The sequence below is a fragment of the Cuculus canorus genome, chromosome 15 (assembly GCF_017976375.1).
Source record: "Cuculus canorus isolate bCucCan1 chromosome 15, bCucCan1.pri, whole genome shotgun sequence".
Lineage (NCBI taxonomy): Eukaryota > Metazoa > Chordata > Aves > Cuculiformes > Cuculidae > Cuculus > Cuculus canorus.
This window is the reverse complement of record NC_071415.1, coordinates 15253643-15281583: the sequence shown is the minus strand read 5'-3', so window position 1 is coordinate 15281583 and position 27941 is coordinate 15253643. Positions and strand designations below refer to the sequence as shown.

General features: G+C 39.4%; 1 protein-coding gene across 1 annotated transcript in view; it reads left to right on the top strand.

Annotated features, from left to right (window-relative positions):
- Window positions 1-27560, top strand: part of MOSMO (modulator of smoothened) — a 30839-nt gene extending 3279 nt beyond the window's left edge. The window contains exons 2-3 of the mRNA XM_009566031.2: window positions 16942-17154; window positions 23650-27560. Of these exons, the coding sequence (XP_009564326.1) occupies window positions 16942-17154; window positions 23650-23834 (398 nt within the window). The 3' untranslated portion in view covers window positions 23835-27560. The remainder of the gene's footprint in view (window positions 1-16941; window positions 17155-23649) is intronic.
- The last annotated feature ends 381 nt before the right edge of the window (window positions 27561-27941 follow it).

Here is a 27941-nt window from a genome sequence, read left to right as displayed (position 1 = left end):
ATATTTTGTCTTCAGTAGGGGAGGAGGGAGGGTTTGCGCTGCTCTAGCTTCAGCTCTGAATTCTTTTGTAGGGAAAAAAGTATGAATAGTATGTACAGTGAAATTAGACATGTTAAAAGCTGTAAGGTGCCTGACAATTTGAATTGCTTTTAGGATACGTCAAATAATTCAGGAGGAGAATTTAATCAAATACAATCCTCCTTCGTAAAGCTAAGCGATCTGTTTATGTGACTTAGTCATCCCTTCCTATGTAGCATGATTGTTCATTTGATTCCAATTTACAGAACAACGTGTACTTTTTTTATAGCAGTCATTAAGTTAATATGGATGTCAGAGCTTAAGGCTGCTCAACTCTGATGGGTCACATCTAAAGCAAGTGTTTATCACATCCTCTTATACTGATAGATACATCGCAGCGGGGCTGTATGTATCACGGTATGATGCTGTAGCTGGGCCGCTCAGCGTGTGCGCAGCAGTGCTGACTTGGGTGATTCAACAGAGCTCCCAACTTCATCTTTCTTCTGTGACATAAGCATCAAGGTCACTCATGTTGAGAATTATACTTCTCATTTAAACGGCGTTCTATAGCATGCTGTGCAATAACACAGTCAGCTGTGGATCTATAACATGCCGTTTACTTTAAATTGTCTATTTTGTTTACAAATGCTGCCTTTGTGTCTATCTTCCAGTGTATTGTGTGGGGTTCTTAGTTTTGCATGCTCGGTTGCTTTTTTATTTGTGAAGTGTGATGCCAGATGCAGTGGTGCCTACAGCCTTATAGAAGAGCAGGCAATATCCAGCGGGCCCTTCCTCCTGGGGCGGTTAACTCCCTGCTCCTGTGAGATAAGTTGCCTGGTGCAAAGTGGAGAATCACTGCTGTTCAGTGTTATTCCTCTGCATCAGATAACTCTTCTGAGGCACTCTGCCCCTCAGTTCCAACATGAGGACAAGTTCCAGGACAAGAGGGAATGACCTGAAGCTCCACCAGGGGAGGTTCAGGTTGGATATCAGAAAAAAATTCTTCATAGAAAGAGTCATTGGGTACTGGAACAGCTGCCCAGGGAGGGGGTTGAGTCGCCTTCCCTGGAGGTGTTTAAGGAATGGGTGGATGAAGTGCTGAGGGACATGGTTTAGGGAGTGTTAGGAATGGTTGGACTCGATGATCCAGTGGGTCCTTTCCAACCTGGTGATTCTGTGATTCTGTGTGATTCTGATGAGGTCTATTACAGGTGATAACAACCAAGCAGTGACTCTCAGCTCTTAAGACAATGTTGCCCGTAATTTTCTCTACTTGGAGTACTGACTATAGGTGGAGTAACCCCAAGGCCACATGAAGGTACTCAAATGAAGCAGTATTTCTAAATAGGATAGAACAGATAATATAGAATAAATAAAGCATCAGCAACTTAGAAGAGGGTATAAACTTGAGTTCCAGCTAATATTATTGTTCTAAATGCAGTTACCTGCTCAAAAAGTAGCAATGTGTAAAAAGCAGTATGGCATATTAGCACTTCTGCCCTTTAGGGCCTGTGCTGAGAAACTGTTCATGTACAGTGCTCCTCTGTGGAGGAATGACGGTACAGAGCAATCATCGTGCTGCCCACTGAAGTAGATAACTGATCTGGTTTGTTTCTTTGATGTATGGATAGTTGGATTTTCCAAACCTGTCTGTAAATGGGTTCTGGTGATTGTTTGTTAAGCGCCTTGCAATATACTTGCAACACAGCATGTTTCTCCCAGTTCTTCTCAGTAGAGACTGATGGGGCAAGATAGAAAGCAATTCTACAAAATTACTTTTTCCTAATGTTTTTTGTACTGTATCATGCAGTGACTGTGACAGGAGAAGTTATTTTCCCTTTCATGATCCTGTTTGGATTGCATGCTGAGAATACAGAGAAGGAAGATGTGCTATCATGCCTTAGAAAGGAGCGGCTGCTGAAAGCAATCTCCAAAGCCATCTGAACATCAGAGTGTGAAAATTAGGTTCTGAAACATAATTTCTAGGAAAAGACTTTCCTTTTGGTATATGCCCCCAGGTGTGTGAGCAGGGAGTGAAAGGTGGTGCTGTGCGGTACGATGCTGATCTGGGCAATGAGGGAGATAGGAGCTACTTTAAGATGCAGGCACTGTTAATTATACTTGCATGTTAGACCTGTTGCCAGTGCCTTAAAAAAAACCCCAAACCAAAACAATAAAAGCCCAAACAAGAACTAGTAAGGACTGGCAAAGAATCTAAACCCCAAATATTCTAACAAGAGCAGTCTGTTAATAGGTGTGCCTGGACTGGGAGTGCCAGTGCCATGTCTTTAAAATCTGGGAAGGGAGAGTGCTTGAATTGTGCTTGAGTTCTGTAATTGACCAGACCTTGAGGCACAAGAAAAATTAATAGTAAGGCATTGTTGTAATGAATTCATTTTGTGCTTGCTCAACCACTCAACATTTAAACATATGGAACTATTTTATGTGTAGGAAGAATCTCATGAAAGAGAGCTATGTCAGCCTGGTTATTTGAGCTTGCCAGAACAGAGATGAGAGAGCTGGTTGGTTTGGTCCATAGAGATGTTTCACATCTGCTTTTTAACAAATAAAAGTTAATGCTGCTTCTGTTAGGTGAATGTTTTGTTTTCTCTTTGATGTGTGAAGGTACAAACCTCTTAGTTTGCCTCCCACCAAATCCTGTTGAATTCCTAATTCTCTAATTAGCTTTAAAGAATTAGGTAAGAAATACCTGATTTTTAAAGTACGGATCCAGGAGCCAGTGACTTGTATTTTCTATTCAAATTAGCTCATTGTGGATGTTGGGAAGCAGCCTCAGCTGCTGCTTCTGTAAAATAAAGGTGGTGTCTTTATCACAGAAACCCTTTGAGAATTAGCAGCAAAGCTTCATTTAAGGTTTCTTTTTTAACTTTTGTTTCCTATCACAGTTTTACTTTATTAAACAAAGGAAAAAAATGTAAGCGTAACAGGTACTTCCTTTGTCTCTTCTGACAGTGGGCGTTTTTCCTAATGTACTTGAGTTTCAGATATTTGGAGTAACTTTCTTTAAACTACTTACTTCACAGCCGTGTGTAGTTAGTATACAATTAAATTGTATTTGGTGTGTGCAGATGCTGATCCTGTTTTCTGGTTTTTGTGTGTTATATTCCAGAAGTACATAGTTGTAAATCTGTTTTATAGACAGTACAAATTGTGGGAAAGGTGCTTCGTTGAGACTTCAGCTCTGTGGCTTCAGGAGCTATCTGCGTTTCCCTAATAGTAATGATTTTTTAAACTGACTTAGGGCTGATGTTAGGCGTGTGTATTTCATTTGTTGACACGCTATGATGCTGAAATTAACACAAGAATGACTTAAACATATGCATCTTAAAAGTAAGCATTCAGTAATATGTGCTGCAAAGCAGGGATTTAAAACTGAAATAAAAAAAATAGGGTTCTGTTAATGGCTGAGGCTTATTAAAAACACTTGTATCGTTTAGTTTCCAGCCAGCGCTTACATGTGAGCAGCATTATGTAAACTCCATTTGTACTTTTGCCAAAGCCAAGAAGATCAGTAGGTCAAACTTTTAAGCTTTGACCTACTTTTTTTGTAGATACCTCCCAACAGCTCAACTTTTTCCCACTTATTTTCTTGCTCATCTGGAAACAGTGTAGAGGGAATGAACTTGTCTTGCCTGCTGCAGTACTGTATTTAGGATTTTCATCTTGTGCAGGAGTTGCTCACCTAGTTCAGGTATCTTTTTCCAGCAATGGTTAGTGCCAGCATCTGTCAGAGGAAGGTAACTGGAGTGAGTCATGGATGAGGAGGAATGTTGACCTCTAAAGATGTGAAATGCTGCTATCTGTATTAAAATAAAATACAAAATTACTTTTATAATATGGTGCAACAAATATGATATGGAGCCAGTTTTTTCTTATATAAATTAATTTGGGAAAATGGTATGCTATTATAGATTTATAGTCTATAAATTTTTAAAACTTAAAAATCCAATTATTATTACATAATTATAAGGGGGTTTTGTAATTCACAGTGCCCAAAAGCTTAGTAATGGGCAGAGTCTTTTTTTGAGGGCTGTATGAAGGTTAAAAGTTCTCTGGTAATTTTGCAGCAGTCCCCTTGTGTGCTCCAGTTGCTCTTCTCAATCTTGCTTTTCTTCCCCAAGCGTCTGACTGATGGAGATATACACAGATCTGAAAAACTGGAGATATGGCCAAGAAGAGGATCTGTGCAGGGTAGGTGCCTATTTTAAGGAGAGGGAAAACAAGGTAGAGCTTTTGACTGGCAAAGCACGTATAGATTCTTATGGAATTAGGCCAATATATGGAATTAACAGTTGTAGGTTACATACTTTCTTGGGTTGAAGCTCTTGGTTTCTTCCTATTATATCGTATTTGATTTCCTGTTTGATGTATTATCTTGCATGTTTTTAAATTTTGTAAATCGAGTTGATTACAAGGGTTTGGTCTCTTGGCTACCTTAGGAAACACAGTCTGATGGTGGTGATTTCTCTGCAAGGTGAGCTAATCAAGTATCTAACACTGGCTGCTAAGAGGGAAATGTTCAAAATTCCAGAGTATGTAGAATCTAGTCCTTCTCTTTGAGCAAAAACACAGCGTTTCCTGTCCACACAGCATAGTGCAATAAGCAACAGCTGGCTGCTACCCAAGAGCCACATGGTAGCTGCAGTTCTGTGCCACAAGTTACAAAGCATTTTGGGATTATGAAGGATGACAGTGTCTCAAGGTATAATGATTAATAACCCACTTAAACGTTTAAGTATTTGTCCAGCTGAAGACAGTCCACTTCAGACCTGGAACTTGACTATGAGCAATTCTTTGTGCAGTTGCAGGGCTGAGCTGTCTGAGGTTAATAATTTAATAATCAAATGACAGTGTTCATGGGCAGTGAAGTCAAGTAGTTTACTTTTATAGTGCTCATCATTGAGCCAACTTCCCAGTTTAGAGTGTTGCAGTTCTTACTCCTGGGTTTCCCGTTCTCCTGCTCTCCAATCATTGTCCACGTTCTTCTTCCCTTTTTTCTACTTTTGCTGTGACTGCTTCAAGTTATTGGCGGCAATGTAACTCAGCTGTACTTTAAGGAATGGGTATGGGACCAGAATAAGAGTAGAACAAACGGATTGTTCAGTGTACCTCACAACTGCTTTGCTGTGAATACTTTAAAAGAGCTGCGTTGAATCTAGGCTCTTTCTATACTTCTTAAATCGATGACAAATATACTAGTGTTATTAGGATGTCTCAGTGAAACTACTTGCTTTCTGCAATAAAATCTTTATATACATCTTTAAGGGCAAATGTACAAGTGTGGGGGGGCAGTTTTATCTGTAACTTCATCACTATGAGCTTAGTGCATCAAGCATACACAAAACTTTATTGTAATGTCTTTATACCAAAGCGAAGTGAAGAAAACTGAGAAGAGGTTGTTGTGGACCTCAGGCTTCTTGAAGGATGACTTTTGTATGGAAGGTGACTTGTTTGACTTAAAAATTTGCTCTACTGTTGTCTTCTCAAAATACGGATATTATAAATTGCAGCATTAAGAGATCTTTTCTCAAGTACAGACAGCAACCGGTGGTATTCCCACAGTCAGTGGCAGTGTCAGAATCTGATCTCCTTTTTTGGATTGAAGAAAATGCACCGCATCTTCTGTGTCTGTTGGTGCGAAGGAGTGTTGTGGGCATTGTGTGCTCTGGGGGAAAAGGAGTCATAAAGGGTGAAGAGAGAACCTTTTTTTTCCTTAGGTTGGACTCTGTTCTGAAAACTAATAATGCACCTAAATTAATGTGTTAATAATGTAGTTCTCCATTGTAGAAACTTGTGTGGGAAGAAGCATGTTTCACTTTGTTTTTTAAACCCACACTTTATTCAGTTTAAAAGTTGTATCACAAGATTGTACAGGATACCTAAAAAGGTTGAATGGCTGAGAATTTCCAATGTGGTCTCATAAATTCTTGCACTGGAGTATTATTGGGTCACTTATAATTACTAGAAGCACCCTAAAGCTTAATACATGAAAAATGGTTGAAACAGAGTCAAGGCTAGAAGTAGTAGCTGTTGGTTTACCAACAGAAGTCCGTTGACTTATGCCTAATGTAATCTGAAGTGAATGTCTCTGTAAATATATCGTCAGTAAGATGAAGTCTGTGATAAAGACAGAGCACTCCTTGCCTCTTCATGCTGAATCTAAAATTAGATAGAATTCTGTTTCAGAATGTCATTATAACAACTGCACAAACATATGTTAACAGCGATGCTCTTTGGAGCACTACGTAACATCTGATTGCTTTTTAAGAATAGTCCCATTTGTTCAGAAAGGACTGAGCCCTGCTGTTAAGATAAAGTTGTATTTTATTTTAGTAAAGTGCAAATTTAACTGTTCAGGAGTGGTCTGTCTTCTGTCGTTCTAGCCAAAAAAAAAAAAAGTCTCCAGACTTCTTCTACTGTCTACTTCTGTAGATGCCAATTTGTGATAAGGAAGAAAGTGTTATCACCACACAGACAGCATCTGTTAATTGCCTAAATAATTCAGACTTAAATTATACAGGCTCTTAAAACAAGGACTTGTCCTAGCAAAAAGGATATTCTTCTTTGTTTTGAATGGTTTTGTTGTGATAAGAACAAGTAAATGCCTAAATTTGAGAATTTTACATCATTTTCCTTTACATCATTTTCCTTTACATTTACTAGTGTGGAAGAAGGTTGGGAGTTTTTTGCAGTTCACCTGAAAAGTTAAAGCTACTTTATATACTGGACAGGCTTACAATGTTCATCAGTCAGGAACCTATGTGCCCGCTGCCCTTGAGGACAGGTTGTACATAGTTATCTGTATGTCAGTTGTCTTTTAACACGAGGTGTTACTTGTAGAGAACAAATTCTTTGTTGGCCCTGTAACCAATCCCTATTTAAAGTGCAGTTTAACCTGTATTGCCAGTAGTTACAAGCATGTCATACACAGATTTGGCAATAGTTACAAAGTGCCTTTAGGAATAAAACCTAAGGTTAGGTTTTATTCTACTGGAAATATTCTCTAGTTGCCATGAAATATGCCTTGGGGCATTTAGGTGCCATCCTTCAATCGACACAGGTGCCTTGTGGAATAAAGCAAGTCTACCAGACAGAGATAGTATCTTTTATATCCCCAGTTAGTAGAGTGAGGGGAAACTTGTGCGTCCAAGGAAGGACTTGCAAGACTAGAAATGAGCTTAATCTTTCAAATTATTCTAGTTGTTCTAGTAAAAGGTGTTACTTCTGCCTGCAAACCTCCCTTCTTGTGACCTCATTGCTATAAATACAATCCTGCCGTCAGTTATGTGATCTAAAGAAATTGCCACCAAATTGTTAGTATATTTTATTTGCTTTTTGAGTATTTTATTCCTTATTTTGCAAGGTCTGTTATACTTTCTGGCAACCTGCTCTCAGCGGTGGACCAGGAGAAAGCTAGGCTCAGCTGTAAGAAACCACTCAAGCCCACGAGGTCTATTTAGGCTGAGCGTTTGCAGAGCAGATAAGTAAAATTTGTAAATATATTTCTAACCATATAAATGCCAAAAGACATTTCAGTGCATCTCTTTTCACCTTACACCGCTGGGTGATTCATAATGCCATGGAAGAGCCAGATCAGTGGGTGTCCTTGGATCGTATCTGACACAAGCAGAGATCAGCACAAAGCACAACAGTTACAGCTGACAGAGGAAGATGATCCTTATTCCTCCTGAATTTCATTTGATAAAATGCATAAGCAATCTTGAGGCTAGGGCCAGAACCTGAATTTTCTCCCTACTTTTGAATGCCCTTGTCACTAGGCCAGAGAAATTGCTTTAGACTGTAACCAGGAAGATTGACAGATATTTCATCTTCATGAATAAAGAGAAAAAGAACAATGGGCTACTTTACTTGGTCTGATTTGGAGGTTTTAGTATATTTGTCCTGATCTGCTTGGGCATCTATTAAATTTGAAACTCAACTGACTTGGTGAAATGGTGCTTTTAGATATGCAGGAGTTAAAAATGGAGAGTGAAGTCCAGTTATTGCCAGCCTATGAAGAGACCGCTTTGTAAGACATCGTGTGGAAGATGACCCACTAAACCGTCAAGATAGAGAATTTCTGTGTTCTTGCAGGCTCTGTTGTGTTTGTGGCATGTGTCAAACTCTGGTGCTGCTGTTACTGACCCAGCCTGGCCACCGGGCATCTCTGGCTCCTGGAGGTGATGGCCAACCTTAAAGAACCTGCACATCAACCATACGATTGTGAACTGATTAGCAGACCATTTCTGAGAAGGTTGGGGTAGAGTTGTGTGGTGTATCTGGTGGAGAGGTATCATTTTACAGCTCTGTCTGAAGCCAAATATAACTCTTAAAATTAAAAGAACACAAGCTCATCAGATGTTAAACGGCAGAACAGCTGTAGGTGTCAGAGCTTCTGGCTTTTAACTGAACATATGGCATAAAACTGTGGTGTAGTTGACTAGAAAAATCACTTTTAAATATCGATGCTGGCTTTGATCTTTCTTTTTTTAGGCAGTGAAGTTTGTCAACTTTGAGTAGCTTTATTTTGGTTAGGGGGAAAATGGAAATGACTATGGATTTGTTGTTTGCTTTTTAAGCTAAATAAAACATTACATTTTCCTTCTTTAAGTTCCCTTTTTTTTCCAGGCCCTTGCCACTTGAGAAATTGTAAAGATTCTAGTCACTGACAACGCTATCCAATTGTGAAAATGCTTACAGTGTCAGAAAACAAACAACCAGAAGGATGCAACTTATTAGAGATCCTGTTTACCAACATTTAATTAATGCTGTCTTCTGAAGTCAGAAAGAAAACCTTCAGTGAGGGCAGATTTCTTGGCTCTGGTACGTGAGAACACACAGAGCCTTTATTGTGTCCTCAGGACAGTTGTTCCTGCGTTGTTGCCCGAGGACAGCTCTCTCAGTGTGGCGGTCCATCCCTTCTGAAAAAAAAAAGGGGACAAACCAAAACCTAAACATTGAAAAATCCACCCCAGTACACAAACAGCATGGCGTTTGGATATTGGAATTCAGAAATAAACTCCCTTTTTATTGATGCAAATGTCTGCAATTAAAACATCATTTATGACATTATAATGATTGTCATCTGCAGTTATAAACTTTTCTAATACATGTAAGTCAAGGATCTTTGCCAATAGATGGCCCCTGATGTTTTTTCCTCTTTGGGGTAGGAGAAGGGAGGGAAAAGACTGTGGGTTTTGTGGAGGGGGTATTTGGTTTGAATTAGACACGATGCAAACACTGAACTGAAAACTCAGGCACCAGATGGTCTTCAGCAGCAAGGCAGGCTTTTCTGCTAATGTACCACGGCTCTTTTAACATTGAGTTTAGACTTTAAAAATGAGAACTCTTTAAAAAGAGCCAATAAGCAGTTTAAAAGCCAATAAGCTTTGGAGTTCTAAAGAGTGCCAAAAATTGCACCTAATAAATTAAATTTTGGGGACATTAGATTGTTAAATATAATTCGATTGGTAGGCTCCTCATAGCTAGCGAAAGCTGGAGCGAAGCTAGGGATGTTGCCTCACCTATCGTTCTCCATATGAGTGTTTTTAAGAATCACTTAGTTCCTGGTACAAGAAAACACCCTCTTTGTCTCTAGAGCAAGAAGGATGGTGTATTTCAAACTTGGTTTGAAAGGGAGAGAACATTCTGATTTCAGAAAATGGGATAAATGGAGTAGAAAAGAATTAGTAGCTTATATAATAACATGCTCTATCTTGTGATATTGATTTGAACTGCTCTTAAAAGATGCACTCTGCATATAGCAAGGATGTTGCAAGTAAATCTAGGTCTTTCAAACTGATCTTTTAACATTGTAGAAATACTTTCCATTTTTTTATTTGGTACCAATAAATATCCAGTGGGCATATGAATTGATCTTACGTCTGGTCTGCTTCAGAGTGAGAAACTGCAAAGCTTTTCTTCCAGGGTTACAATACCTATTTGATTTGAGAGACAAATCAGAGTGAGTGCCAAAAACGTAAGATCTGGCATACAAAGGACAGGAAAGATAATTTATAATCCCTTTGGTTTTGACTTCTCTGTGTTCTGTGCCTTTGCAGTTAATCCTCTGTTATTCTTTTAAGCCTTTCTTTAGATCATCTTTAACATTCATAAATCTTATCTTACTAAGTCTGAACTCGGTTGCCTCAATCTGCTAACTGAACAACATACTGGAACATCCGCAGTAAAAGAATCAATCTGTCCTGCCACATCCTGAACACTATACTTGCATGGTAACCTCGAAGTTATTTTGGTGGCTTAAGTGCTAGAGAGGATCTGTTGCTTGCCCATCCTACCCCCCATCCGTCACAAAAAAAAGTAATTATTTATGTAAGAACAGTAACAGATATGGTATTCTCATACTTGATTGGAAACTGGCAGTTGATCCTATCTTATATTTTGATCCTCTTATACATGCTTTCTAGTTATTTAGGTATAATCCAGTTATTGTATTTTCCTACAACTATGACCTAAGCAAAAATTGGAGGAAAGGGTGTTCGACTTGCTTATAGTTGCTTAGCTGCAGTTAATTATGTGTATGTGCTGTTTTACAAAATGCTCTGATATGGCATTATTTGAGACTGTAAACATTTTTAAATTGTTTTAATGGGTCAGTGGCTGAAAATGTAGATGAGGACTAACTATGCTTCCTTTTATGAGGCTATAATTTTCAGCAGCTGTAGGTCTATGCCTGTGGGTGCCATTCAGTGGGACCTTAGGTACAGAGAACTTGCAGTGCTGTTTAACTATTACAACATGAACCATGCCTTTTAGAATCAAGAATTCTTCCAAGTGGAGTTAATCCCTTTTTTTCTCTCCAGTTTTGAAGTGCTTTGCAAACCAGCAGGGTACTGTATCTGTTTCCTCTTCACCTCAGAGGTGGTGCATGTCCTGCAGAAGCATAGCTTTCTCCCTAACCTTCTGCATTGATTACTCTAAGTATGAATAATCTCCTCGTGAGAGAGGGTACAGGGCCTGATTCCTGATGGTGTAAGTAGAACTATCTCTGTGTGCCCTGGAGTGAACTGCGAGGTTATGGTAGGGAAGGATCAGCAATGTTAAGCTACCTCAGTTTTGGAAAAGGCAGAAGGGAGAATACCCTGTTTCCAAGGAATATAGAATATAGAAATTAAGGAATATGAAATTAAGAGACATTTTCCCCCAAACAAAAGACAAATAAATAAACCTAAATAAGTCATTCTCTCTTCCCCTTTTGTATAGTAACACCAGTTGGAGTGCCTATTGCAGGAAAATAAGTTCCGTATATAAGACCAGGATACATACCACTTAAACTGCTGAAATCCTTGGATGGCTGTGAAAAATATCCTCTTGGAAATACCTCCTTCTTGTTTGCTGTTACGGGCAGTTGGGTTGGAACTATTCTTGCCATGTTGTGTTTGTTCCTCTCAGGAATTCCTCAGCTAGGCTTCCCTTGCTTTGAAAGCAGTCTTCTGTCAGAGAGCCTTGGTTGCAGGCGAGGAGCAGCAGATATTTAAAAGCAAGGTGGCTGGAGTCAGCTTGATGGTTATCCTTAACATTGATACAGGGAATTAGTTTGCCATGACCAAATCACTGCATTCTCTTTAGACCTCTAAAGCTTCCACATGTACAGGGTAGCAAGCTACAGCTATGCCCTAGGCAGCTGCAGCCTGTTCCTCCTCTTAGATGGACCTAGACCTTTTTCCATTCAAATGTATTAATTGGGTAGAACTTAGAAACTTTCCAAGACGAGGTTCATTTCCTCCCGTCCTTGTCTGCGGCCCGATAAGAGTTACAGGGAATGGCTTAACCGAGCTGCCCTTATTTCACATATGTTGTTCCCTGGCATGTAACTGTTACCTAACCAGCTGCAATGAATGTTTTAGTGTGCCTGGATAACATAGCTCCATGTACTGTGCTCATTACTAAAACATAAAACTTATCAGTGTCCTTGATGCATTGGTAGTTCTCTAAGATTTACATCACCAACACCTCATTAGGAACCCTGTAAACTGTACTCTTTGGTTAACAAAGATGGTTTAAGGCGTCCACAGTGCACTAAAGAAAAGATGTTGTTTGAGCAGAAATTGTCTGGCAGTCACAACTGAGGTTTTGAGCAGAACCACACCATCTCATCAGGACAGCGAGGGAGGGAGGGCGAGTGGGCTGTCTCCGAGCAGTTGGATGTTTTAACCTCCTCACTATGTATATTGGCCCATATTATTTATTTAGCATTAGTAGTAACCATTTTGCTAAGGATGTGGTTCATATATGGAAGGTAATAGCAAGGAAGCTGTTGTCAAAGAATATTAAGGGTTGCAGACCCATTTAAACCCAAGGAAATAGCATTTTCTCTAAAATGATGGGAAAAAGTAAAGACAGTTTCATGTGAGGAGAGTAAGGGAGGGCAGAGAAGGGGTGGATACCCCAAGCTGTATGAGCAAGAGCAGTTCTGAGAATCTGTGCTTTGTGTGTTTGTGATAGCTGCTGAACTCTGTGATCTTGTAATGTGTCAGCCTCTCCTCCTTCACTGCTTCCTGCTTTTACCATATTGGTTACTTCTTATGGCAAGCTCTTCACGGCATCTTTCCAGTGTCCAAGTGGCATGCTTGATCCCGCATGTTCTGGCAATCAAATAACAGATGAACAACCAACATCTGAATAGATCATATTGTGCTGCTGCATTCCAGCCATAGTATCGCTGTGCCTTTTTTAATAATTCAGAAGTGATGGGAGAGGTGGGGAGCAAAAGGGCTGCAGCAATCTTTGTTTCTCTCTTTAGTGTGTGATTCCTCCTTGGTGGCTTTGTAGTTACCAGGGAAACAGGACAGGGATGGCACAGCAGCAGCGGGGCTGGAGTTGGACTTGTGGGTCGGCTCTGTGGCAGCTGTACATCTGCACAATGGGCAGAAACTAGGGCTGCCCCTCTTTGGGGTGATGCCTTTTCCCCTCTCCCTCAATGGTTTTGTGAAACTTAATTGTTAAACAGGTGATGCTCCCACATCTTGGTGTGTTTGCTAAAGAGTATTTTTATTAGTGGTTCTAGTGAAAATATGCAGTGTTGAAAAATGAGCATCTCTGGTGGTCTAGAGAAGTTTGGTGAGGTGGTGTAGGAATATGATCATGACATCTTTTACTGGTACAAACTGGAGCCCTGGTTATAGTCAGACTGTCAATACTGGATTGTTGGTTAATGTATTTGAAAAGCGCTAGCACTTCAGGGAATAGATGTACTGGAGAAGACTAGAACCACTTCAGTGACACTTGCTCAGTGCAGCATTCTCTGTTTTTATTAAGGTTTAATCTCTTTTATAATAATTAGAAATATATATCCTAATTACGTCTCACACTACTCGTGCTGACCTGTGTAATACCAGTCTCTGAAACTACAGAGGGAGAGGCATAGAAGAGAAAGGGAGCTGCCTTCTGCATCCCCACGTTGTCATTCTAGATGGCGACTGCTGTACGGTGCAGGCGTTGGGAGCGGGAGGCTGGGCCGGCCTGGTTACTCTGCTGCACATTTAGGGCTGTATCCATCTTTAAGCTGCATAACCTCCTAGCATTAGCTGTGCTGTTTGTTTTATACGTGCTTTGGGTGCTTAGATTTTCAGCAGTTATGCTGGAATTGTTCTCGGGGAACAACTAAAAATCTCTTTTACCCAGGGATCAGAGTGGAACTTGGTGACTGGCTTGAGATGGACTGTTGGGCTTGTTTTCTAACTACAGGAAAGGAGACCCTTCGATTTTGTATCTTTTTCTCTATGATAGACTAGATAAGGTTAAATAAGATTTTTGGTAACAAGTTTGTTGGCAGCTGCCTGGCAACTGTTTACTTGATTGCTTTAGAATGGCACCAAGACAATAAAATAACTTGTAAACCCACTGTTTTTTTGAATTTTGTAGCAAAAAAAATACTCTTTTCCATACAAGAGACTTCTTTGAAGTCTGCAGCCAACAGATTGGTCACTGTGGGAGCAAGCTCTGAGGTTTCATTTCCTTCTGCTCAGTTTATGTACACAAGTGAGGTATTCCTGTATAGTGAACTTAAACTTTGACCTTAACTAAATTTATGAGCACATAATGAGGTTGTTTCACCCAGTTATTTTTGCAGAACCTTTAGAAATAGTTGACAAAACTTCTGTTGCTCTCCATTTGCCTCACTAGAGTGTGCACACTCCAAATTCAAAACCTTGAATATGGAGTATATATAGCTTGAAATCCATGAAGCAGAGTTCAGATAAAATATTAAGTATTTGCCAACAAAAACTTAACCATAAAGTTCAGTATTCTTCCTGCAAAATGGCAGACCCTGAAATTTAATGCTGACTCTTTACAGCTCTGGTTTAAAAAAAAAAAAGTGGAACAGAACATTGGGCGTCAGAAGTGATGAAACCTGTGAGTAAACTCTGCTCTTCTTTTGTTTTCATTTTGAGTTGTGGGTTTGTTCATTTTTTTTTTTTTGAGAAAGTCCGAATTAGACGTTGACAACAAAAAAAACTGCACTGAAAAATAGTAGTTCAAGACGGAGTTCTCTTCCATTTCCTTTAGATATGGCACTGCTGGGCTTAGCTTTAGTCTTCTCTGAACGTGACATATTAAATGAGCTCTTGTTAATGGAGGAGTATCTTCAATATAAACTGCAAATTGCATCTGAAAGATGAATCAGTTGTCTTTTTCTAATACACGCTCATCTAGAGCAGCTGTTCTTCAGTTTCATTTTAACAGACAAAATGGAATGGAGTCCCCAACAGTGGTTCTTATCACTGTTGCTTTTGCCAAAGTTAAAAATGCACTGGATTATTGCCACTGAATTGAAGAGAGGTCTCTGAATTCATAAAACATCTTTTGAGTGTAGTGTCATTTTTATGAAGTCATTCTTAAGATTAGAATTGCAGTTTAGAAAAAAATGACTTCTCCTGTAAGTGTAGTAAAGTTGTTGTTAACTCCTGGTCTTGCAGAGTGATTTGGATTGATTTCCTATTCTGTGATAGTGCAATGAATAGAGTTGTTATCCTCAGACTAGAGAAAACTAGCCAGTGTTTTCTATGAGGTTTGCAATATCTGTGTGTCTCGGGGAGCTTGACTCGTAAGGACACAAGCGCATAGAATCATAGAATCGTTTGGGTTGGAAGGGACCTTAAAGATCATCTAGTTCCAACCCCCAGTCTCCCCTCTGTCCCAGCAGCTGATGTAAAATGAACACATTGCAGGCTATAAAAAGGCAACTGAGAAGCAGTTCAAGCAGAATTGTACTGTACAGGTGTGTGAGCTGTACAAAATGGGTTGTGTAATTCTGGCTCACAGCAGTGGTGTGGTTGCTGTATATCCGGAGTAGAAACTGCCAGTTTTCTTGGTTCTGTAACTGACGCCTTTTTAAAGGATTTAACTTCAACTTTTATCTGAAAATTCATCTCTGAATCTTTTGGTTGAGGAAAACATAGTTAAAAGGATGTATTTGAATAGGGCTAAAATTTGTAGTTTAAACAAATGTTACAGGAATGCTTCAACAGAATTCATGCAGGTTTTGCTCTTCGTTCTTCTCATCGTCTAGGAGTGTATCAGAAGTGCCACATCTAATAAAATGTGATATTCTGCTTCCTAACCCAATGATTCTGAGCTTAGAAGCTGATTCTGCTGGTACTCGTGGCTAAGGAGTAAGCGGAGAGGATCTGAATGCTTGTAGAAACTGCCTCTGGGGCACCAGGTGGTGCGTGCTAGGACTGGTCACCCTTTTCACTGTGGGCTTTCTTCTTTGTCCCATTGTTGGATTTGGTTTGTTGTTGGGTTTGGTATTGTTTGTTTGTTTTTTTCCCAAAGAAGCTAAAAATTGACTGTTGTCTAAACTTCCAAGTCTTACTGTAATTCTTTCTAATTTGCCCTCTTTTTTTTTTTTGAAACAGGTCAGCTATGACAATATTTACTTACGATACTTTGATGCTGACCCTAGTATTATCCACTGGGTTTTTTTGCTCCTAATTTAGATGAAGGACAATTGTGATTATTTAGGAAAAAGTTCACAAGAAGGGGCAAAATTGAGAGATAGAGGACTTAAAGCTTAAGAGACACTGGAAGAAATAGATTTTAATCTTGCATGTTAATTTCAGGTTAAAATTTTCCAAATAAAGAGAACTTCATTATTAAAGATTACTAAAAGCTTCTTTGTGAGACTCAAAAGCACTGAATTGGATTTTAAAACAGATTTTTTTCTACTTAACAGAAAATACCGCATTTTGTGTAAAAATTTATGGCTCCTATACCAATCTTATCCTTTTACTAGGATGTTTTGGATAGATATTTTATGTAGATATCCCAGTTTGTTATTATAGTAACTCTTCTTAGCTGTCAAAAGAATTGACCAGTCTCTTGCTTAGAGGAACTCCTAAAGAGTTAATTGTCAAGAAGTGGGTGGTTTTTTTAGTGTTCTTAAAATCCTGCTGTGAATTAAATGCAGTTTCTGCTACAAGACTTTGAGGATTAAAGCTGTATTACAGATGAGGGTAAAAGGCATTAGACAATTAAAGGCATTTTAGGGGGCTGCAGCTCGTTTTTGTTAGATTATAGAAGTGTTTCATCTTGCACAGATGAGGGAATGATGCTCTGTACAGCTCAGCTACCACATTAGCTGATATCAGCAGGCTTTATAGGAGAGCTTTATCTCTTTGATTAGACCTTGATTGCCACTCAAGAACCAGATACAGCTTGCAGCCGTCTCACTTCAACTTGTGCAATTGTATGATGAAAGAACATGAAGATAGATGTTTAAAGCATGCCCCCCCAATCCCCTTTGTTTGAAAGGCTTATTAAAGTTCATCAAAGAAAGAATTCCTTATTTTTTGGACAATTCTGAGCTTTGGTTTGCAATTGAGCGCCCCTCAGAGAGGATTTTGAAAGTTTACTTGCCTCTCTGCTGTGTATTTTCAGGTGCTCTCACAGTTGGCCTTGTGCGACAGTGTCAAACCATCCACGGACGTGACAGGACCTGTATTCCTCCACGGCTGCCTCCTGAGTGGGTCACTACGTTATTTTTCATCATTATGGGAATCATTTCACTAACTGTCACATGTGGTTTGCTGGTGGCTTCCCACTGGCGAAGAGAAGCTACTAAATATGCCCGCTGGATAGCTTTCACTGGAAGTAAGTGACCTCAGCTACACAGTTGACCTGTATGCAGGATAAACTGGTGGAGTCTAAAACGAAACACCACGGCGTTGTAGAGGAGCAGTGCTTAGGGCTCGTACTTTATAAAACATTCCTTCTCTTTAAATACCATGTCTGAGAGAAAAATAAAATTCTTCAAAAATCAAGGTGTTGCTATCCTAAGTGACTGGAATTGAGAGGGATGAATAGCCTGTGGGCCCCAGGTGAGCCCAGGAAGAAGGCCTGACTTTACCTTCCTTGGGCAGTGCTTTTAATTGACTGAAGAAAATGATCAGGCATAGAAAAGGTCAGTCCTGAATTGTGTGTCTGATACTCTTTCATACTACCCCACTCCCATAGATCCAGGACTTTCTCCTTGGAGAATGGAATGCCTGAAATTCCCTCCCCTAGGAAAAGGAGGCATCTGAGACTTAATATGGTCTGAAATTCATCACTGCTTCAGGTGTCTCTTGAATACCTCATTCCAGGTTGATGTCGGTTCAGTCCTGCTTCATACTCACAGTCAGCTGGTGCGTTATTTGGAATAGCTGCATCCTAATTGGCTATGCAGGAGGATTGCCCACTGCAGAGCATCTGCTCTGCTTCACAGCACTGAGACTTTTGCTTCCGTAAGTGACCCGCAGTGGTGCTTTAGCTGCAGGGAGGAGCACTACTGTGTTTCTACATCCCTTGATACTGCTCTGTGCAAGCCCCAGCAAAAGTCCTAATAGCTGAGTCTCCTCTAGCAACCCTGTGTTTCCACACAGGGCAACATATCCTATGGCTACTCTGGTGCAGAAGGAAAACAGTTGTTATTATAATGAGTAAGGGGAATGACTTTCAAAATTCCTTTTCTTGTTGTGTGTTACAGGCTTAGCCCAACTGTGAAACGGTGCCTTAATGGTGAGGATGACAACATGAAAAAAATCAAAACCTGAGGCTTTTAAATTGGCTTGAATTATGACATACCACTAAAGGGAGTGTGAACACTAACTAGAAAATTCAAGTTTGTGGTTTACACAGACATAAATCAGGTTTAATGGAACTCTGTGAGGTCTGATGATATCTAATATGAATGAGATTTAACCTTGTTTTGGAGGAGGGAATAATATAAAGAAGTGCTCAGCTTCAACAAAGGTACTTCACTGAGGCACTCGTGCAATAAAGCCATCCTTCAGACAACTTTGCTGCACAGCATATTAAATTAATAGTTCTGCTCTTGCAGACAATGGAGCTATTGAAATGCTGTATCTGTTATGATTGACTTTTATTTATTTTATGGTGAATGATTAAAATAGCAGACATGAGTATTGCTGAATATTCCATTACAAATTTTCCAGTGCTCTTGTTTATCTATACATATTTCATGTATATCTAATGCACGCAGGGAGGGCTTAAACTCAAAATGCCATATAAAATTGAGATGCTTGCAGTGAGCTGAAGTAAAAACTGTACGGTACAGAGGCATTTTGGAGTACTATATATTAATAGTTGAAACCATAATTTATTTATTGAGTGTTTTTTCTTCATTCAGGGCTTGTATTTTGGCTTTATGTATCTTAATAGTTTTTTAAAAATATGTCCAGTTGTCACAACCCTGCATCTTTAGTTTTTTAGAATTGTGATGGTTACTGTTGTGAAAAAATCTGATACCCTAAGGCTGATTTATTTAGGCTTGCAGCAGGTCCATTATTCAAAGTCTAAATATAGGAGGACATTCTTTCATTTCAGCACTTGCCTTTTTGTTATGAGATGTTTAATAATGAAATATATTAATTTGTTCTCTTGCAACTCAGAGTTATTAATAAGCTATTAAGATATGATTGCTGTGTTGCTGAAGTTCTAAAATTCAGCATCTTTGGTATTCATCTCCAAAATGCACAACTGTGACCTTTGCATTCCCGCTAACAATGAAGATGTAAAATTTTATTGCTTAACTCCTTTGTAAGAAAAGTCACTTTTGGAAAAGAAGTGAATTGGAAGAGTTCTTTATGTTTCCAAAAGTTGTTGAGAGTGGCTTCTGTGGTTCATTGAATGGCAATTAGTAACCTATTTGTAGATTGATATTAGGAAACATGTAGTCATGTGGAATCAGCTTGGAATGCCATGAATAGGTCCTTCCTGTGAAGTGCCAGGGCTGTATGATGAAAACATGTAACTCATTAGGAGGGGGTAGGGAAAACTTCATGGTTGTATCATGTCTCTTCTGCAAGCAATTTCAAGACTCAACAGCCTGCGAATAAGCTGCTAGCAGATATTCATCTCGGAACTTTCTGAGCACATCAGACCTGCCATCCCCCACAGCCAGGGAAGTCTGCTGGGACTGCCAAGGGCAGCTCTGGCACTGGCAGCTCCATTCTCTTCAAACGCAGAGAGTTCTAGAGTCAGTCATCCAAGGGCAAAGGAATCCTCTTGCTCAGCCCTTTCCTTGCAACCCTGACAGCAGCATGCAGAGCCTAGCATGAGGTCACTCTTGTGCAGTTCATGCTGGAATTTATATATATATATAAATATATAGCTCGTTTTCATGGAATTCTTGGTTGTAGTCTTCTCATCTGGGATGACTCCGGATTTTTCAGCCGTGCATCCATAAATGAATTATTGCTGACAGCGGTGTTGTCTGTCTTGTTTAGCTAAGGGACGCACGAAGGACAAAAGTTTCATCTGTCAGTTCTCTTTCCTGTATGCATTTCTAAAAGGATATACCCAAGACATTATTTACTAGTACGGTGTTTGCATCCTTCTCTGGCCATTGTTGCTTTTACTGCACAGAAACGTGATTTTCTGGCTTCACTCAAAAACATCATTGTAGAGAGGAGAGAGAATTCCCTCCTCCAGGTCATACTGTATGAGTGACAAAAGTCTTCTAAAGGTAGATGTGAAAGTTTTCTCCTGCTTCCTGTGGAGAATAGCCTTTGAAGAATTGCAGTATTCCTGCTGGTGTGATGGGTATTATCACTTGGGACATGGCTACTATCAAACTGATCATTGCTGTTTGAGTCCTGTTAACTGTAGTACCAAATTCCTACAATGTAATGGAGAGTGGATTCCTTTGTGTTGTTTGTGCGCTGCCCAGGTCTTTGTGTGCTTCTTCAATGAATGAGGCCCTGCAAACTCATAGCTGTGCTTCGTGTGTTGATAGCAGCCAAACTCTGATCAGCTACTGCTTAGCGTGGTATTATTTAGCTGTTGCTCAAGTGTTACCATCCCAGCTTCTGTACCACTTCATCAATAACTATGCCCAGTGACATAGTGACATAAGTTGGTAGCAGAACAAGTAACTGGGTGTTAGTATTGTTCTCCGTATCTCTGAAACTGTTCCTTTTCTGCTGGCCCTGCTTCAAATTTATCGAAGCCCCTTGCCTTTTCAGGGTGCCTGTTATGCCACCTTCTGGTTTAAAAGATAGGATGTGGTGATCCCATGGTAAATCTCAAGCGTTGTGATTTCCAAGGTCCTTGGAACAGATACTGTTAGGTTCCATAATTAGAAACAAAGTCCAGAGCTTGTTCTCTGCAGAGACCACCTTATTTATGTTATATCTTGTGTATGTATGTCTTATGTATCTTATATAATGATCTTGACTGTTGCAGAAATTCAGAGAGTTCCCGTGAGATCTGTTTTCATCTTGCACAGATTCAGGTCTCTTACCATCTGCTACAACTGGAAAAGTAATGCATATTGTTTCTGCTGCCACTGAACTGCATGCTTCTCTGAGATCTATCGAGCGAGGAGATGCTGGACAGAAAAATGGTATTTCTGCTTTTTTTCCAGCAGTTACCAGAGAGTCTGTTATTCTTTTTGTCTGTGGATTTAAATGTTCACAAGTATAATGGACTTGCTTTTTGGAATGCAAGTAAAAATGGGGCAGGATAATCGCATTCTTAACTAACAGTAGTTATGTCTGTCCCTGGTGCTCCCCAGTGAATAAAGTGCTGCTTGAGTTATTAAAAGACCTGCACATAGTGCTGTTTTCTGTTATGCATCTCTAAGCAGGCACTACAGTGACTCCTCTAAAGACTAGAACATAGCTTTTCCCTTCTTTTATTACACTGTCATTGGATGCTCAAAACAATTTCAAGCTGAAGAAAAATAGGAACCAGATCTTTTTGGACAGCCACCATTCAGAAGCAGAATAGAAATGATGGTGCTTTGTTACCTAAATATTTTTCTTAATAGAAATTGTAGCCATTAAGTGTCTTTTCTGCAAATTTTCCTACCCAAGGAAGAATTTGAAATCATGAGCAAGTACTGTCAAGGGAGAAGTTCTTTATGGGTTGTCAACAATGTTGCTGGAAATTCACTGAGTTGATACTAACAGATATGGAGAGCTACATTTGGGCTATGGCTTGTACAAGAAATACCTATCCTCAAGCTTTATAAACCTTGTTCTAAAAGAATAGATGCTAAGTTAACTGAGCACTTCATGTCTGGATTTTCTCTTTAGTTTCTTCCTCCTTTTAAATAAATTTATCATGCAGTCTTTTCTTCATGACTTCTCAAAACTTTGCCATAATTCAGACTTCCCATTCTGAATCCATTTTTCATTTGCTGTTTCAGTAGACTTAAAATTCAGACCACATTGAGAAAAATTGCTTGGACACCCTCACAACAGAACATGTGCACTGTTATTTGGAGGAGAAAAGATGGTTACCTCTTTACTGACTCTTTGAAATGTGTGTGCAGGTCTGCACGCTGCACACTGCCTGCATATGCAGAGCCTATTTTTTCTCCTGCTGTGAACTGAGGGAGAGCTGAGGTACCTGCATCCTTCTGTCAGACAGGAACACCAGGAGACAGTGGGCACACGCTCCACTTGGCAGTACAGTGTCACTAACAGGTCTCAGACCTAGAACTGGTGAATGTATGTATAACACACCTCAAAGAACAGTAGTTTAGAAGAGAGGGATAAAGATTCTTCAACCATATCCATGATGCCATCAGAACTTTTCCAGCTGTGTAGTTATTGGATGTAATAAAGGAGATTTAATCGTGAATGTGCAGGTGGTTTTCAGAATCTTCAAGCTATTTCCTGTAAGTGCATTATTGTTAAGATACAACAGTTGTGAATAACTGCAATGCTCCTCAGGGAAAAACTGGATGTAATAGGAAGCATGCTGAGTTATGATAAGGCGGCTCATTCTCAGAATATTGTTTGAACTGTTACTAATTGTATGTCGTGTTACTAATCAGAGATCAATCGCTCTGTTCTGGACCACTCAAATATAGAGCTTTCCCGTGCTTACATAGATCTGCTCAAGGACCACATACCCATGCTCTCTCTGCTCAGGTGGGGCAGTTGGCTGAGAGACAATTGAAAAAGGGGAAGCATTCTTTAAGGATTAGATTGTGTAGTTTGTTGAATTACATCGACCAATAATCATGTAGATTAAAAACTTCTACGTTATTTAATATTTAACATCTGTTTGCTGCTTCTTTGGTTTTGTTCTAATAGATGTAGTAACTATGCAGTTGCCAGATGTTTTGTGTTTGTGCTCTTTTTCTCCCCCTGTATAAAACAATCCGCTAGCGCCGGTGCCTGAGAAAAGAGACAAGAGTTCCCTCTAGTGGGACATTGGATTTTTCCCTGCTCACTGTTGTCAGGTGAAAGACAGGCTGGTCCTGGTGGTAGCTGCTGTTGTGTAAGCTGCTTCGTGTGTTTCAGAAAGCACAGAGCAGATGATGTTCTGATGTGGATCGTAGTTTGTGAAACTGCCCTTTTTTGTTTATGCTCAAGTCCTACTTAGACACTTTGAATTCAGATTTATCATGCTCATAAGTAGCCTCTTCTGTAGAACATCCACATAGTCAGTTGTAAGCACAAACCATGTCCATAAGTCTCACTGTTCAGACAAAATTAAAAGCCTCATCGCTTGGTTCTTTCTGTTCATGGAGTTTGAAGTTTTTCAGTAAGAAGCTTAGATTAAACAGAATCAGAAAACTTCCTCTGTATTCCAATGGAAAATCTTAAGGATCTTTCATTACTTAAGAAATTAAATGAAAATATGTTGCTAAAAGAAACTGTAATGACAGTCTGTTTTCTATTTTTAGTAAAACTTGTACAGAAAAGGAATTTATGTGGAAGAATAGAAAAAGACAACTGATAATACATAAGGAGTTTCTTCAGTATCGAATGTTAGTTTGTCTTGACTTTAGGGAAAAACTACTCTAAAAAGAAGCAATTAACTCTGTGACTAAACTTGTGGATGGTGGTAGAAGGACATCCACCAAATTTTCATTCTGTAAAAGACAGTATATGATCTAGTGAACAGGACTGAAATTGAAGTCAAATGGGAGACTTTCTCAAGAGTAGATGAGGAATGTTTTAAAAGCAAGAAGAAGCCTGCTTGGTCATTTCAAGAAGGTTGGGTACCGGAATATCTTAGCTTTTCAGTTTGGTCAGAATACTTGGCTTGCTTTTCTGGACTGCTCTATGAACTCGTAAATATTTGAACACAGCAGTGACCATTTTTTCTTTTCTGTTTTCTTTGCAGTGATTCTATTCTGTATGGCAGCCCTAATATTTCCAATAGGATTTTACATCAATGAAGTTGGAGGCCAACCATATAAACTACCCAATAACACAGTGGTTGGGTCTTCGTACGTACTGTTTGTCTTATCCATTTTCTTTACAATAGTGGGACTTCTATTTGCTGGCAAAGTTTGTTTACCTGGCTGATGAATGTCTGAACTGCAGGACTTTTATTTCGGAAAAGAGCAAGACGCCAGAGTTGCATTCTCGGGAGGATGCCTTCGTCAGACTATCAAACATGTACTGAAAAGAGGAATGCTTTGACTTGTTCTCACTATGCACTTTGGATGAAAAAAAGGAGAGCCTTTCCCATAACCAAATACAGACAACGTTGACTAATCTCCTGAGCATATATAATGCAGTCAGGCCGGCACTGTGATAGGAACTAGTGAAGAATGCTTTACACTGAGAAGCATAATGCCCCGTGTTACTGTACTGTTCCTGTTTTTAATGTTGTAATGATTTGGAAGTCCAAGTATTTATGAACTCTGTGGTAGACCAGAGAGTTGCAGAGGAATTCAAGTGAGGCTGGCCTCGCTATTTAGGAGATTAGTATTTTACATCTTCCTTCGGATGAGCAAAGCCTTTGGCACCAATGTGGATCAATCTTGCATTACTGCACCAAGAAGCCAATAGATCAAAACATGTTCTCTAAATGTATGTAACAGCAAGAAGACATACATCCCCTCCTCCCCCATAAGGTCTAGAAAAACACTAAGGAACATTTTAGAGAGGGATTTCTTCCTTATATTTATATAAATATATATATAAATATATATATATTTTGCTGATGCAGTATACAGTGTGTGTGTATGTGTGTGTGTGTGTATATACACATATATATATGTACGTATATGTATATACACACAAATGGTTCCTGGAAAAGAACTCAGAACGCTTTGCTAGCAAAACACTGTGGTGTGCAAAACTAGAACTCGATAGAAAAAAGCCATTTCTCTGAAGGCCACATAGCTGAGAGTCTTCAGTTTACCTCATTCTTTGTAGCAGCCCTTGATTTTAACAGTTTTTGTAATAGGTACAAATGATCCCATGCCTTTCTAGGTGCAATTTTAAGTTAAGCTAAAATTCTTTTTATGGTAATTTATTTGTATATGAGGGTAGAAGGTGAGATCATGTCATACCTTAAAGTTAAAAATCCTAATTTTGGGAAACTGACACTATTTAAATTATTAGCAACTGTTGTACAGAAAGCCTCTTTTTCTACTGCATTGTTACATTAGCATTCATACAGGTTTAAGCACAGCATTTTGCCATAGGTAAGCATTTCTCTAGCACATCTGAAATGCAGTGTTTAAAGTAATGCAAACACTATTCCACTGTAAAGATGGATGGACACATTTCTATTTGAGTATTAATTCCTCTTTACAAAAAAAAAAAAGCAATATAATTGTTTAAGTAATACATTCATCAATTACTAAAGTTGTTACTTTAAACGTGGATTTAAGGGCCACCCAAATTCAGAGTAAATATTCCTTTGAAAGAAATTCTTTCTACAAGGATAAACCTTTGAATCCATAGGTGTCATAATTCACTGCTCAATCTACCCTTGCAGAAAGTTCAGTTCAGTGTCCAAGGGAAGCTGCCTGCACTACCAGTATTTATTTTTCAGTTAATATGAAGTTTACTTGCGATTCATTATGAAAACAAAAGTGTATGTTTCAAGCACTGTTTCATTGAGCTTACCAGAACAACTGCCTTGCTAAATAGACATTTTTCTAAAATGTTTAGTGCAAGTGTATTTTAGAATGAGGTTGTTGTTAAAATATGATCACCAGTTTCTAAATAGTCACTTATCAGATAAGCTTACATGTTGAAAATAAGACAATTTGCACAATTCTTTTAAACTGTGTGCCATTCAGGCCCTAGTGGGTCCCTGTCCTCCTCCTCCACCTCTTCCTTTTCCCCCCTCCCAGGATATTTCAATGCAAAAATGTTATGTGCTGTGCTAAGTATTTTTTTCTTTGAATATTTTTGAACAAATTTGTCGCTGGAATGATGTATAAGTGACTTTTTTTTTTTTCCAGTCAGCTCACTCACAGGTAGAAGGGAGTGTTTATAGAACACTATTTTTTTCTAAAGTACACTAATCTGTAAATACAGTCAGGCACCTACTTAGAAGTAATGGTTTAAATATGATTTGATTCCTGATTTGAGCCTTCATCTGCATGGGTATTCTCAGGTTCCCAGTGATGTTGATGGAGATAAAATGCAGGGTTCAGCTGCTGGATGTGTGTCTGAATGTTCAGTGTTGCCACTGCTGTATTCTAAGCTATTCACTAAAACTCAAGTCATAAATTATGCTGGGGGGAGGGGGGAGAGCTCTTTTTTTCCAGAAGTGTCACTCTTGTAAATAGTTCTAGAAGATTTTTGTAACTGGAACACAGGGGGGGGGGGGGAAGAGTTTCTGAGCTGCTACGATTTCTTCCCTCCCTGCCCCACTCCGACCCAGCTTACTTATTTCAGTTATAGCAACATCGTGTATAGAGTGGATTTAGGCTTAGATTAACTGGATCATCAGTTAATAAAAAAATATGAACACTTGGAGCATACCCAGGCCGTGGCTGGCTGGCTGGAAATTTATCTGATGTGCCAGTGCTATTGCTATGAATTATTAAATTATAGTGGAGATTTAATGAGCAGATTGTTTGATTAAATATTTGAGCATTTCAAGTCCAGAAATAGATGCAGCCATCTGCATCTAAATTAAACCCCATCCAGTAATTGAAGAGACAGCTGTCAACAGTTGCTTTTAATAAGGTCACTAAGTACTTATACAGTACAGTATTAATTTATAGCAGAAAATCATATCTTGTAAACTGTATATAAAACACTGTTTTATGGTGCAATCACTTGTCAAACCTATGTCTGTTATTTTTGTTTTAAAGTTGTGTGCATTCTTTTCATACCTAAGAGCATCACTGTAAAATCTGCTGAAGACTATTTATAGGTTTTATTTGCACAAGGTTTTTGTTTTAAACTACAGGAAGTTCGTATTGAACGTGCCTAAACATCTGTAAACTTTTTCAGTTCATGAAAAGCAAATGTTTCTGTATGAATCTTCTCCAAAGGTAATCCCATACTTGTGTTGAGTGTTTACATAAACTTTTCTGATTCTGCCAGCCATTATTTTTAACTTTCTGAAGGACAGCTCATTTCATACGACTGGAGGTTCTTATTTAGTCTTCTGCTTCAGAATTCCCCAAAGGTTTGATGTCCCATCATAATGTAATTTGTGCACACTTTGTCATTTATTTGGCTAACAAAACATAAGATTGGAAACAAAATGGCTTCAGAAGGAAAACAAAGTTAATTTGCCTGTATAAATCTTACCATTGAGCTCAGCTGAAATAATCGCCTGGAAGCTGTTTGTCTCAGACCTGGGGAGGATGCACTTCCCTGAACGCACCCGTCTAACCATTTCACGTCAGTTTACGTTGTTAATCTTGCTGGCAAGTGATACCGGTTTCCCGCAGATGTCGGCAATGCGCAGAGCGGGACCCTCCCTCACGCCTGTCCGCGCCGCTGTGTAACCGCTTGGGAACACAACCGTACAGGACTGCCCCAACACACACAGAAGTACATGAAAGCTGTCCTTTAAAACCTTTGTGAAGGATGAAAATAATGAAGGAAACGGTGTCTGCAAGCGGGTTGCCCCGCTCCCACCTCGCGTGGCTCCAGCTCGGCGCCCGAGCTCTGCGTCCCCAGTGCTGCCGAGGGTTGTTTTCTAATTGGTTCGAGCGTTTTTCAATTAATGATTTCCGAACAAATGTTAATACAAACTGTATAAAATGAACATAATTTTCTTCACTTGTATTTTTGTTATCGAGCAAGTTTATCAAAATAAATTGTCTACTAAACCCACCGCCCCCGCTGCGCTCACTGCAACCACACCTGCACCGCCCCGGGGTGCTTCTCCCAGCTCCACGGATGGATGGAGAAGGGGAGAATGGTGAATGATGAGAGAAGACACAATATTCCAATCAGTGATGTTCATTTCTGGGCGGGGGGGGAGAGATGGCAGAAAGTACATGAAAGTCACATTATAAAGAAAGCCAGAGGATTAAAATGAGGTGTCTGGCTGCCCAGGGAGGGGGTTGAGTCACCTTCTCTGGAGGTGTTTAAGGGACGGGTGGATGAGGTGCTGAGGGGTATGGTTTAGGGAGTGTTAGGAATGGTTGGACTCAATGATCCAGTGGGTCCTTTCCAACCCAGTGATTCTATGATCTTGCGTTA